Genomic DNA, 14,579 nt, shown 5'->3' with positions numbered 1-14,579 from the left:
GGAATGCTTTTAGCGTGCATTCTTGGCAAATTACTGCGAACATAACCCCAACCTGAAGTCGAACGTGAGGGAGAACCCATTCGGAATATTGCGAAACTTCCCGTCCAAATAGTATCCAGGAAGAAACTACCTTCGGCCCCGACAAGAGTTTCAGCCAGTGGTGGCGCCGAGATCGCATAGCCAACTATTCTGGACAAAAGCTTTTTGAGCGAGAACCACTTTAAGAAATCAATTTGTTTCATATATAGTAAGATTGCCTTATAACAATCCATATATCCGTAGATCTCCCGTGGGCAGCCTTGCATTTTTTTTTTCTATCAACGTTTTTGCTGTGGTCATAAGTGTTGCCCATTAGTTTTCTATGGCTTGATGCAAATGGTGGAAGCACTCTAAAAGAAATATTTGGCTGCACATCGGAAGAATGGACCAATAATTATCTTCAATATTTCCATACCGGTACTTTACAATATTCCAAATTAAAAAAAATTTGTCCAAGAATGTTGTACATGGCTTCACTTTCCGCTGTGTTACACCACTCGACCATCTCCGCAGCCTGTCGCGCCGCGTGCAGGGGTGAGAAAAAATTTTCATTTGAGGGAAGTTAAGGCGCAGTAGACTGCGACTGCGATCTGAAGCGCGCACTGAAGTCACTTCAACTTCTTCGGAGGCCGGCGCTGGTAACACGGGTTGCTACGCTACAAAAGCGGCAAAAGCAGCCGAGCGCGCTGTCGCTCGCTGTGAAAAGCTAAGACAAGTAGCCGATGAACGGAAACTCCAAGACTCTAGTGCGGCTACCACCACCTATGAACCGTGCTAGAAGGCGCTGCGCATTTTCTGCCCTGCATTTCATGCTTACATCTACTCTAAACGAGGAGACACTGAATTTTTGGTGGTGTTTGGTGCGCTTTGGAGACTCTAGCAAGGGGATAGGGTATATGAGTCAGTAATAGAAACAAACAAACAAACATACCGAGACGGACACAGTTGATAATCTACTGCATGTAATATGAAAGATTATTAGGTTTTTTTACACAAATGAAACGCGTCATATGAAAGCCAGCAATCGACCTACGTATGTTCTGTGCATCCCGCCGTCTCCGTCTTCGCTCCTCGTGGCAACCTACACCTGAAAGTTCCAGGAACAAGCGTGAGCTGTTTGCTTGTCCACACGCACTGCGTACCCACAGCAGTTCTGGACAAAAGCATCTTTGAACTTGAAACCATTATGAACGCATTTTTTTCATATAATGTAGGATTTAACTATAACAATCAATATATCTGCAGATCACCCGACGGCAGTCTTGAATTTTTTTTTCTATTCACGTTTTTGCTAACGTCAAAAGCGTACCCCTTTGGTTTTATATGGGAGTCTTAACTGCTCGATGCGACCGATGGAAACACTTTTAAAAAATGATTTTGCTACATATCAGAATAATAGACCATTACCTTCAATATTCCTGTAAAAGTATCTTACAATTTTCTAATTTTCAAATTTTTTTGTCCGAAACTGCTCGCCATGATGGACCTTAAACTGCAGGGCACATCTACTTTCCCCGCGGTCGTTAAACTGAGCATGGGCACGAATCAATTTACAAAAACCCGCTTACATGCACACACATGCAGACGAAGCTGTGTTATTTTATCAAACATGCTTACGAGAATGAAACGCGGATACGTCGTAAGAGCCATCTACGGGGACCAAAAGACAGCTGTATTCTTTGGCGTTGCCTGCTAGGTGCAACGTACAAGGCTTGTCTATTTTCATGCTTTATTGCCGACATTTGGATTAGTCTACGAATAGATACCACGCCATGAAATCTGCAGTCAACGAAAAGAGAATGATTAAAGACAGCGTAATGAAATACTTGGGTTGACTTCGACTTCTAAAAAGCACCGTTAGCGTGTGGCTTCGAGGACAGAACCAGACACGAAGGGACAAGGTGCAGTTCGTGGTAGCTGACAAACTGCTGCATGCGTCTAGCTCATACTGCTTAAGCTGGAGTCACCGCATCATGCCCGTGGGCAGCTAACATTTTCGAACCGCGCAAAGGATTCACGACGTGTGAAGTTAAAGGGCTGCAATGCATACTTTGTTGCACGGCAGTGGCCCACCTTTAGTCCACCAATCAAATGACGCACAACCCACAATCAAATTGACACCCGCGCACTTATGCCGCCGGTGCACTGCTATCAGCATGTGCTTGTATAAGAACGAGGACGGTTATTAGGATACGGATGACACCATTCCTCTGTGATCTCTTCGTCCAGCACGAAGGGCGTACCCTTCAGATGTCAGTGTACAATCCCCCATTACCCTAACCCCCTTCTCCCACCTGGCAGGTGTGGTCGGCGTCGGCGGCCCTCGTCGACATGCTGGCCGTGGTCCTACTGACGGAGGCCTACCCATAGGTTTGACCAAAAATAGACACCTCTCTCTCTCTCGCCTTAATCTTGGCGAACAGCCGGAGCTTTCTACCGAGAGATCCGGACTTAAAGGGTGCACTTTCGCGTTGGTGTCATCAGTTCACAGCCGCCCTCATTTTCTACGACAGCATGCTGAGACTTCTGCCCCGGAGAGCGGATATACTTCGGCGCCGGTGGGAGGTATTTTGAAAACTCTTTCCTAGGGACAGACGACATTCAATCCAAACATTTATTCATTTCCGTCACATAGCACAAAAAGTTACAGTTCTGGTGACAACACTAATTTACCTCTCCAATGCCCAAAGTCATTTCCTTCACAATATGTTTGCTTAATGACAATCAAAAGCAAAATGAGAAATTTGTCAGCGCCGCGAAAATTTGTGAGATCGCTGCGAGTTGTGTGAGAGAACAACTCGAAGACATGGGGGCAACACACAATTTTTTATCCGACAGATGTCCTCCTATTCTTCCCGCCAAAGCATCAGAAAATGATGTACGATGAGTTGTAGAACACTGCCAAAAAGTCGCACATTCGCGCCACCTTTTTTCTTTACACATCTTCCTCAGAGTGACGCCAAAAAAGTTTGATCGGAAAGCGCTGACAACTGAGAGTGTGTGTTGTTTTTTTTAACCCACTTCCCCCTGTCCAGGGAAGGCCGGCCAGCATACGCAGTAGCGTAGGGGCAACAGCCCTTGTGTCTTGGCCTCGCACGCCTGCCAAGGCAACGCTTGAGTGCAAATAACAATGATTATTATTATGACATGCGGACGTCAAACATGGTACGCACCCTCTATAGAGTAATCAGTACGCGGCATGCAAACGCTATGTCGCGAATTTGTGACACTGGACATGGCTAACAACACCCGTCTAGCTGACAAGATTAGCGGAGCTAAGGTTTTCCACGTGGAGGCTTTGTTCTTTAGATACATCGAGCTTTCTCAAGCGTCTTGATGGACATATGGTACGTTTTCTGGAACTTTCTAGGGTACATTTTTTTGCAAGTGCAGTCAATTTTAATTCCAAGACTGACCCGCGGACTTGAGCTTTTAGAATATTTGGCTTATGGTTTTGGGGTTTAACGTCCCAAAGCGACTCAGGCTATGAGGGACGCCGTAATGGAGGACTCCGGATAATTTCGACCCCCTGGGGTTCTTTAATGTGCGCTGACATCGCACAGCACACGGGCCTCTAGAATTTCACCTCCGTCTAAATGCGACGACTGTACCCAATGCATTCACCTCCTGTAATGATTCCTCTCGGAATGAAGATAAAGCTAGCGAAGCCGGCATTGCGGCACAGAAAACCGCTGCCGTCTCTACCTCCTGAGCGGATTCCGCGCTCTCCTCAGCTCCGTATGTGATACTTTATTTGCTATGATGTGAAGGGGCGAAAATAATATCTACGTCCCTTCAAAAGAAAAATGCGGACACTGCGATTTGGCCCGAACGGCCTCACCGCTTCTCATGGGGTTGCCAACGTCCTCATGCGTAAGCAGCACGATGCCGGAGCTGTAGAGTGCCTCGGCCGCGTTCGTTCCTCCACCCGCACCGCAGCCGAGGTCTTTGGAGTCCAACGACCGGAACAACTGCGTGGAAAGGACACATGTCGCGCATTGTATTGTTCAGAGTGGTTTCATCTATCTGCACCCGCTTACAGAGTTAAATTTATCCGTTGCTGACAGGTTTGTGTCTCACAAGGCCCACACACTCCCGCAAAGCCGATGAAGAGGTGAGCTATTCTATGGCGGTGGAATCTATCTAAACAAGGTACAAAACTTAGCAACCAGGCCATTTGTCGCGATTACAAAAAAAAAAAAATTAAGGAGCTTGCGCTACGACACGGCAGCGATGAGGGCTAAGAACGGCGCTTTTTGGAGTGGCTGCCTGAGCTTGACACTTAACTGCTCATTAAGATAGAAGATTGTGGAAAAAAAGTAGATATCATTGCACTCTAGCATGTATATTCCAGAATGAAAAACGTTTCAGATCTGAAACCACCTAATACACTAATACACCATAGACGGTGTTCAAGAAATTGAAGTCGTAAAAAAAAGAACACTTGTTGATCACTATAGTTCCTACTGCTGTTAGTCCCGAGTAAAGACGTCTCGTAATGCTCAGTCACATTCTTAAATAAACGGGTTCAAGTAAATCAGTATTCGGTTTCTAGGGACTTGTTTATGGGATAAGCTCCAATACGCACACGGGCTCCGTCCCATCTGTACATGTCTTACCTTGTCCCTCGTCAGAAGGTCCTTTTTCCTGAGCAGATACATGGCTTGATCGACACCCAACAAGCCGACAACCGTGCCCCGTGTTCCAGTAAGGACCAGAGTTTCCTGGGACATAGGCTCGGGTGGATTTCCCAAATTTCTCCTTTCAAGGGTGAACTGGAACAGAAAGGCAGCGAAATTCACGTTTATATGCAAATCTTCGCGCATAGTGTTGAAGTACCTGCGGCATACAGATCAGAAAGCACGCTACTGGTTACTGTGAACCTCAAGCAGAACTAATTTAGGCAACGTCCTTGCTTGAAGCAATGGAAGCGCATTATCCACTGTCTGAAGGCTCGTTTATCGAAAAGACTGCTTCAAAAGTGACCACCGCGTCCCTAATGAGATTGACAAAACCCTTTCAACCGCTTCTGTCCACTCGTTTGTACTTTTACAAGTAGATGCTCTTGCTTGAAGACTTCACAGTTCTGAATGAACTTGCACGTGGACTTGCCAGCACCTGTGCTATAGTATACAGCTGCCGGCAGCTCTGACTTAGTATCAGCACATGTTTGAATAGGCGACAGAAATAAATGTGATCGGACCTGCGCTTAACACAGGCAAAGAATTGCTAGAAGTCTATTCGGGCGTAGACGGCGTAGTGAGCAGGGCAGGACACGATGCTGGCTTACAACCAGGGAAGGAAAGCGCGAGCAACTTTCGTCCCGGCTAACTGGATAAGCCTCCGCTGAAGCCGTAACTGGTCCGCCTACTGCTTTGAACGTAACTGAAGGAAGAATTCGCGCTAGCGTCTGCAGTAAAGAACAAGACATAAACTTCATTATTTCCAGAATATTATCTTACAATTTTCTAATTTTTAAAATTTTTGTCCGATAATGTTGAACATGGTAACAGCAAACTTACGTAATTCTCTGTTTAAAACCGCTTTTTTGAACGAATTGGCTTCAGCTGCGCTGAACGGTTAGGTTGAGGATTAGGATTTTGTGCGTGCCTTCTTTTTTGAAGATCGCATTACAAGGCATGAACTTCACAACTAATTTCCCATCGGCAATATGGCATTACCTGTCGGATATAGCTAAATAACAATTAAGATAAGGTATCTACCACAGATAGAGTGTCGATAGTGCTACTTAGGCAGTGAATACTGGAACAGGTGATCTTGGCCTGATGTGAGCTGTAAAGATAGTCAGGGACAAAATATTAGTCGCCTTTAGCATTACAGGTAGCGTACCCTTGAGCTATAGTCTCATTGCCTGTAGATACTAGCTGAACAGTGTCCACGAAAAAGAAAAAAGAAATCGCTCCTGTTGGTCATGCGATTGATTTTCGACGCAGCGTTTCAATTTATGGGCCGCCGCGGTGGCTGAGTGGTTATGGCGCCCGGCTGCCGGCCCGAAAGACGCGGGTTCGATCCCGGCCGCGGCGGTTGAATTTCAATGGAGGCGAAATCCTAGAGGCCCGTGTGCTGTGCGATGTCAGTGCACGTAAAAGAACCCCAGGTGGTCGAAATTTCCGGGGCCCTTCACTACGGCGTCCCTCATAGCCTGAGTCGCTTTGGGGCGTTAAACCCCCATAAACCAAACCAAACCGATTTACGTCCCACTCACCTGAGAGGTCGTTGTGCACGCCGGTTCGGCGTTTACGTAAATAGAGTCGGTTACGACGCGCCCATCAAGTATGGCGAACACCACCACCCGGAAGCTTGGCGTCATTTCCGGTGTGACAGAGAAGGCTATGTTTTGTTCGATTCTCCTTCCTTCTAGCAGCTTGTCGACCAGCTGTATCCTCCCCTTGGACAGGACCTGAAGAAATGTGCATGTAGCAGAGCTTGAGAAAGCATCGAGGCTGTTTGCTTCTATTGGCGCAAATGGGGGAGCAAAGGGGAACGCATGACCATGTGGCATCATTGCGCAAAACTTCGGTGCCGAAAAGGTAGCAACAGAGTGAAGGCAGAAAGACATTATTTCCCTTTACAACAGAATATCTTCGTAGCTATCTTTTTATTTTTAGCCAAACAATGCCACTCCAGATAGGAGGGTACGTCTTCTTCACTACTACATTTTCTCTGTCGCCTCCGACAATGTTTTCTGTCTGACACGCTAATGTTGATGCTTACTTTAGGAAAAATTAAATCGCATGTAATTTAAAAAAAAAACTAATCACCGGATGTTTCCCTTTGTTGCAGTGCGAATTTCAGCGACCCCTAGTGCGCTGCGAAACGCTTATACCAGCGGGAGTGTTCAGTAACTGGGTTGGGGTGTGGGATGCCTCTTTCGTTCATTCCACTCCACTCGCACCATGGACAAGCCCATGTGAATGCCTTTTGCTGAGGGCGTTGGTTGGAGTACCCGGGTGCTGTAACCAGCATGGGGAGGCGAAGTAGGGCTTTAGGATAGGCCGGCACCACGCACGGTCACGCGTGTCCACACAGGGCTCATTCATCTGTATACGGCGAGCGTCCGGCGTGATATTTGATATGCCGAGGCCTGAGTAAATAACGAGAACAAAAACTGCCTCGCCCGCACCATTAATTATAGCAGGCTTGAAAAGTAGTAATCATAAATTAATCCGCACGGCTTACCACATAGTAGATCGAAGAAGACACTTTGTCGAAGCGATGTGTGAATAACACGGCTTCGTATGTGTCGCGTGCCTGAAAGAGGAAATTGCGAGTATCAAGTTAGTTTAGCTGATGGTTTTCCTGGCAGCAGCGTCAGCGTGTTCTTGCGAAATAGTGAGGCATACGACACGCTCTTTGAATAATATCGTGCCATCATCGTGCACACAGTTCACCACTATAACTGTGCGCTGAAGATTGAATGTTTTTTTCGATTAAACGACAGTTGAAGACTAGCGTACGTCCTGTGTATTTGTGTTCTTGTCCCTTGTGTTCACTAAGCGCTAGAAAATATGAGTTCAAACAATATCCAACTAGCCCAAGTTTCTGCCTTACTAGAAGCCGCACCTCGCGACAGTTAATCACGGGTTTAGCTTACGAGGAATCTTGCGCGCAATAGCGATTCGTGACTTTCTCGCGCCTCCGTTGTATCGAGAGTCTCGAATAGCACGGCGTGCGATGCCAAGAGTGCCGGCCATTCATGGACTTTGCACATACTTTCGTCTGCTGGAGCCACCTATATTTCTTGCATTTCAGAGCCAACAGATTGTGTTGGCAGAGCGAAAGATGTGGAGCTCCGCTTTAAAATATCTTTCATTCCGCGCCTTGCGAGCGTGAAAAATATTGTCATAGCGATTACATTTGGAAGGTATTGTGAGGAGCTGTCCACGACGACCGCATGGACTGCGGACAGACTACGAAATTTTACCTGACATTTAATTTTTAGAAACCGATCGCACAATTTTTAGGGGGCTTAAAGCTACAGAAACGACACTAAAGCCCTTTAAAATGCATTCGAAAGCCGAGCACATTTATATTTTGCTTCCTAACGAGCTTACACATCCTGTCGAGGCTGAAAGAGGTGATTAATTTTTTGTTTAATCACGGTATGCCAGAGCTTACAAGGAAGCAGTAGGAGGGATTCGAGGCGGTCCTTTCGGAGATTTGTGTCTATACTTCACTGGACTTGACTCACTCATTTACGGAATGTTTTGTTTTCAGTCCGAGAGCATTCATCTTGCTCATCACATCCTCGGGTACCATTTATTCGAAATTTTTTTCAATAAGTATTTACTATTGTTCATTTACTAATTGTACCCTCTGCGCCGATGACATAAGAGTGGGGAGAGTGGTTTGAGAAAATGTTAGTAAAGAATACAAAGGCCATGGTTCCAGAGAAAATCGAAATGCTTCCTAAAATAGTGCTCACGTTGGGAACGAGGAAGGCAGGACTTACTCTTGGAAAGCTTTTTGGGTCTTTCCTTTCGATGGCAATGAAACCGGATTGAACGGTTGAGTACGGCTCCAGGCTAATCTGTGCTCGGGCTTGGTGCTCCGGTCTGTATCTGCTATCGGCAGTTTCCACCTTGTAAGCAACAAATGAAGCATTGAATGGGAAAGGCAAATTAGTAGCTGGACATTGCTGCAATGAAAACGCAGTCTCACGAAAAAAAAAACAGTTTTTGAGCTGTTCAGCCACTGAGTAATTGTATGAGCGCCGATATCACTTGTGAAACAAAAGCCCACGCGCTCATAAAGGTGGCGTGAGAAGACGCACTTATCGTTTCTATCTATGCTTGGTATACGTCAGTTTGCGTGCTGTTGAGGCCGGCAGGACGCAAAAAAAATTAAATCATGAAGAAAATGCTTTGTTTTCATATATATTTTGTTCGAGCATAATTTCTTATAGTGTGTCAGTAGATACTGATGACCTAGTGCAACGATCTGTAAGCCTTTATTTACGTCAGTTATTACTTTCACTAATATCTCCAGGAATATTCTGGCTTTCAGCTTCCTATACGCCAGTTTACTATTATCATTAATGCGTTTTTATTTTTTCAGTGACGAATGACTACTTGTGGTGCTAGCGAAATTTCGTCATTGAGATGATGAGGGGGATGCCGTTCACTCTCTTTCGCTAGACATCGGCTGCCCACAGGGCTTAATCACTGCATTGTAAAAAGCGTGAATGCGTCTCGATATAAACCGGTTGCCAGATCCATCTCTGGAAAGCTTATACCTTTCCATCCGAAACGTCTTTTGGGTTCTGCGCAGCAATCGTACCTCAAATTGCGTCAGTCATATACTTCAAGTATCAGCAGACATTTTTGCCAATAGTTACCTCTAATGATTTCAGCGGAAAACTCGTTCAGACAGGTGTTTCAGTTAGATGTTCGGCACAGTGCCAAGTGAGTGGCATTTTTAGGCATTTTGCTCAACTTTTGCACTTGTGCGGCGTGAAAGAAAGCATAACTGAATTGAACCGAACGAAGCACAAATGTTTAGGACTTTAACACCTGTTTGCATATGGACGGCGTTTAATCCCCATAAATCACCACGCATGCGGAGACTGGCTGGAATTATTGGTGGTTGTTTGTCTCAGGGTTCTGCGGAAATCTGCTTTCTTCAGTGACTGCAATAGACACGGCAAACGGACTCGCAACTCTTTTTTGCTCTGCTGCGGACGCTCAGCGTTCCTGATTGTGCAGTGAGCGACGAACAGCAGCAAGTTTTCTCCCGAACCTGCGACGCCAAGTCAAGCGAACTGCGTGCCGTCAGACCATCTCCTCACGCACTCCGCGGTGCAGCTGCTGTCCGAAGCGTTGTGTGTCTGGCGCTGCGCTCAGTGGAGACCGCCGCCATAGCGTACCGAGCTCGATTTGCGGTGTCGGTGCGCTGCTTTGTGACCGGAACGTGGTGTGACTCACGGCTAAAGCTGTTGTTGCTCGGGCAGCGAAAACAAGTTGGTCAGCTTGCACGAGCGGCACAGTTTTTGTCGCTCAAGCTTACTGGACTGTGGCAGTGCCCAAACAACGAAGCAGTTTTCTTACCTTGACGGACAGGGTTCCATCTTCGAAGGACACCGGAATTAGGAAGGTTGCCACGCCGTCACTGCGTGTCCTGGCCGTGAAGGTGTCTCTTGAGTTCAGGCGCGTGGCCTTTGTGAGCACGTTTGCGGCTGGGTTTCCGTTCACATACGTCACTTCAGCCTGCACAGCGCGAGAACATGTTGTAATTAGCTTGTTAGTTTTTGGCAACGCACTTCTCCCTGAGTTTAGGGTTGTAACTTGGGAGAGTACAGTTGTAGGCCAGTTGGTTACTAACAACAGGGCCAGCTTCACTGCCTGCGTCCCATGTATTTTGCGCTTTCTAGTCTCTATTAGGGTTGTACATTCCTTCAAACTTCAGTTGTGATATTTACAAGAGAAACGCTGAGTTGGACGCATTTGCGCAGGTGCTTAGAGATGCTGGGCTGGTAATTCATATATACCTACTGGTGTCTTAACAGCATGAATGAAGCATTTAATATTTTTCAGCAGCATACAACAACATAAGCGAATCATAAGACTTGTCTGTAAGTAAACGTGGCTGACCTGTAGCAAGAGATATAGGGTGCCTTTGCGAGGAATGTGATGACTGATCGAATTCAGAGAGCGTGGCTCTAAAGACACATCATTCCAAAGGGGAAGAGAAAAGGAAATAAAGGACACGCAGAGATGTTAACTGCATCAGGCCTTACGTATACATCTCGACATGGCGCCAGGAGACGCGGTAGCGACAACGGGGGAAAGAAACGGAAAGAACGGGACTCACGATAAGTCGTGAGAAGTTGTGCCGCACTTTCACACGCCGCATCAAGTCTGTCCCAGGCGTTTGGGGTTTTTCGCTGACTCGTAAGACCTGTGACCGCGAACCTTTCTATCAGACGGCGTTGGTAAGCCGACGGCAACTGGCAGATGTCCGTACCTTTCCTCGCAGTAGCAATGTCGAATGATGCCATGTAATCTTGTCGCCCCCCCCCCCCCCCCACACACACACAGACTGCCAACTGCGCCTTCAGCCATGTCCGCAACCAGACAGGGTAAAAGTTACTTCATGATGCAGGGAAGGGCTGCCGTGCCCTCTGCAATACCCAAAAGCAGCTAGGGGCATGAAGCCGGTATTGCTACTGTGGGTTGTTTTATGGGGTTTAACGTCCCCAAGCGACTCAGGCTATGAGGGACGCCGTAGTGGAGGGCTCCGGGTAATTTCGGCCATCTGGGGTTCTTTAACGTGCACTGACATCGCGCGATACACGGGAATCTAGCATTTCGCCTCCATCGAAATGTGACCGCCGTGCCCGGGATTGCACCCGCGTCCTTCGGATCAGCAGCCGAGAACCATAACCACTGAGCCACCGTGCCGGCTATTGTGGGTTGTGTTTCAAATAGTTTACAGCATGCAAGTTAACTATCTGGAGGTTTTGCATGTCCCGTCCTTGGAATAAGTGCGAACGTGCTAGTACTCTTAACTAAACGCCGCCTTGAAAATTGGAATAGGCTCAAGTGATGGGTGGTGGTGACGACACGGCGGCACAGACTCCGTCGTAGTGTCCCAAAAAAGCTGGCTAGGATTTCAGTGTAAGGTCCGCCCGCTATAAACGGATAAGCCCCAAGATCCAATCTAATCCAATGTCCTAGCGGAGAACACGATGTTGATACTGATTGCGTGGAATCATTGAAAATAACCGCTTTTGTGCTGCAAGTTTCACTGACCTCGGGAAAAAATTCGTTAACAACAGAGTGGTGTCTGCAAGCTCTATATCCCACAGTTTTTTTCACTGCTTAAATTCGCTGACATGTATGTTGCGAGCGAAATAAATATTATTGTAATCCACTTCATTTGTTGAACTTCCCCTGTCAGCTCTTAAAAGATATTAGATTTCATGTCTATAAGGCTAACAACAACAAAGTATTCTGCAGAATGTTTTGTTATCTACACTGCCGCGAAGTTTTGTACTGTTCACTCTCAGAGTCCCCGGCACGTGGCTTTATCATTCTGTATTTGACGCGAGATGCGACAAGATTTATCTCGATTGATAGTGGCCACTGGCACCTGCTTCTACATTGTTCAATATTGTTGTAGCAGCTTTTGGTGCCTTGCTTTATCTGGAAGTTTCTTAGCAAGCTATAAATTGAGATCGGCAGGCATTCTGTCCCTAGACGACCGCTGAGCACGCTCGTTGCTGCCACCGCCGCCGATTCGTTCAGTTGTTAGTGGGCGCAAGTGAGCCCAATAAAGAGCTCATTCGGAAACCACGTCAGCCGGCTCGTTCATCTTCCACGGCGTTTATACCACCACGTGATAATACTCATCGCTAATCTACCCGTAACTCTATAGCTGTAAAGCCTCGACTTCTACTTCGAAGTATACTTCGACTTCTTCATTGCCAGACACCCCTCTCCCGTGCTAACGTCCAAGTCTTTTCTCGCTTTCCTGCTCCTTATTTATCGCTTTCAAGGGGATAGTACGTGGAGCACATTCTAGGGGGCTCTTTTGGGGGCCACTTTGGGGGGGGGGGGCGGGGGGGGGTGTCCTATATTTGCGCGTAATGCCAATACTGTCATGCTGTACAAATCGGAAGAGAGAATTGAAACTCGGCTCATACTTACGGTGATATAGATCTTCAAGCCAGGTTTGAAGCTTCGCTGGTTCTTCTTGAGGGATACCACGAATGGCGTCTTGCAGAAGACCGTCTTTTCACTTTGCGCCGACTCTTTTGCGCCGGTGGCTTCCTCTGTGACCGTTGCTTTTACAACGAGGCGACCGTGGGTGGCGTGTAAGTCGGGCAGTTTGTCTCCAATGTTTGGTTCCAGGGCTTCTCGTCTCAGAATGTAATGAGCTTCGCCGCCCTCGAGCTGCGAAGCGCATGTATCGATTCAGCACCTGCTCTTAGCCTCCACTGATACACTGAGTAACAAGAGCTGGTTGTATGCCGTGCATTAAAAGCTCTGTCGTGGCAAAATTTTATCGAGAATTTGTGCTGCAGGTTCCGCGGTGCCAATCGCGCCGCCGGAACGCATAGCTACAGGGGGAGGGGGTGCGATGAAGCTTTGATCAGGCTCTTTCATCACGCTGTATCTGGACGGGCTTCTCTCGAGGCGTGAATGTTCGCGTTCTGCTAAAGCCCCACGCGTAACGTAAAACTAAACAGTCAACACGACATTGTTCGGGCGTGCGAAAATGAGAAACGCTATCTGTCAGCTCCTGAGTATGAGAGTTCAGCCTTTTGTCTTGAACCATGACGCCGGCGGTAGTTTTTAGTTAAGCAGTGGAAAAAAATGTAGAGGACACTTAAGATCTGCCTTAAGAGTATGACGCGATAGTGTTGATGGGTTATTGCCGTATATGCGGAATTGGTCATTTTCCACTTTACATTGATATTTCCATGGGAGCCCTCATACCACTACCAGCGCAGTGGTGCAGCAGCTAAAAGATGGGTCACTGCCCTGCGGTGGCAGGTGCTGCCACCGGTGGGATTTGTGCGACCCAGGTTGCTCTTTCCGAGTAACCTCTTGCGAGCAATCATTAATTGAACTGCCACTTACCCGGTGGGCAGTTTGCTCGCAATCCGGTGGGCAGGTTGTGATGGCGTCAGAAGGCCACGTGATCTAGGGGGCCCACCTACGTTGCTTCTCTGAGGATTTTTCTCTCACAGCGCGACAACGAGGACGCCTGATTTCTGCAGAACGGGAGCCTTAAATCTATCGCGCTAATAATCGCAGCGGTCGCCTTGGCCGCCTTCGTTCACTCTAGCTGCGTCATCGTGGTCTACCATGCGAATGGATTAGTCTCCGCTTAAAAGTCCCTCCGCGTTCTTTTCCTATGACTTTGCTCCCGAATACTATGAAAGTTTTTTTTTATGTGTGTGTGTGTGGGGGGGGGGGGTCTGTAGCCACGAAGCAGAGCTACTGGTACAAAAATATCGACAAAAAACAGACGGCATATCAAATTAAGTTCGTCTGGATTCGTACCACATCACGCAAATGATTGCCAGTTATGTTACTTGTTATAATAACAACGTCCATTATTCCAACAATCACCACGAGTCATTGGGTGTACGTTCCCGAACGCACTACCGCACTAGGCGGCAAATCGTGGCCAAGTAAAAAATTTCGCCCTTCAGTGCAAGGGGTGTTAGTGTTACGGTACTCAGCTATGGGGAACTTGCGCTGAAGTTTGCGGTGCCGATTGCAGCGCCATAACACACTGCCTAGCGAGAAGATCAAGCTGTTTTGGGTAGTACTCTTAGTACTTTTCCGCGCCACCTTCAGGCGCTTATTGGCGTGAGCCTCCGGGCTCTGTCGAAGGCGCACGTGCCGTGCGTCAGCTATCTGGGCTACGCCGAGAGAAGCTAGGCAATGAATGCTGTCATCCAAACGCGGGTATCTAATCGCGCAGAATGTGTTCTCGCGTTTTCATGGGCCCAAGCGGCTGACAAAAGCAGTTTTGAGTCACCGAATGGAACAATTGCAGTGCCACCT

The 14,579-nt window shown here is 47.4% G+C and overlaps 1 protein-coding gene across 2 annotated transcripts in view; it reads right to left on the bottom strand.

The window, feature by feature from the left end:
* Positions 1 to 14,579, bottom strand: part of LOC144113433 (A.superbus venom factor 1-like) — a 119,187-nt gene that overhangs the window by 60,689 nt on the left and 43,919 nt on the right. Inside the window, exons 9-16 of one of the 2 annotated variants that reach the window (XM_077646504.1) lie at positions 12,708 to 12,953; positions 10,107 to 10,265; positions 8,513 to 8,641; positions 7,240 to 7,311; positions 6,266 to 6,460; positions 4,659 to 4,814; positions 3,881 to 4,010; positions 1,073 to 1,126 (exon numbers count right to left, since the gene is read on the bottom strand). In XM_077646504.1, coding sequence (XP_077502630.1) covers positions 1,073 to 1,126; positions 3,881 to 4,010; positions 4,659 to 4,814; positions 6,266 to 6,460; positions 7,240 to 7,311; positions 8,513 to 8,641; positions 10,107 to 10,265; positions 12,708 to 12,953 — 1,141 coding nt within the window. The remainder of the gene's footprint in view (positions 1 to 1,072; positions 1,127 to 3,880; positions 4,011 to 4,658; positions 4,815 to 6,265; positions 6,461 to 7,239; positions 7,312 to 8,512; positions 8,642 to 10,106; positions 10,266 to 12,707; positions 12,954 to 14,579) is intronic. The other variant, XM_077646505.1, reaches the window with a different exon arrangement.

This window comes from Amblyomma americanum, chromosome 1, assembly GCF_052857255.1.
Source record: "Amblyomma americanum isolate KBUSLIRL-KWMA chromosome 1, ASM5285725v1, whole genome shotgun sequence".
NCBI lineage: Eukaryota > Metazoa > Arthropoda > Arachnida > Ixodida > Ixodidae > Amblyomma > Amblyomma americanum.
This window is presented reverse-complemented; position numbering and strand designations above follow the sequence as displayed.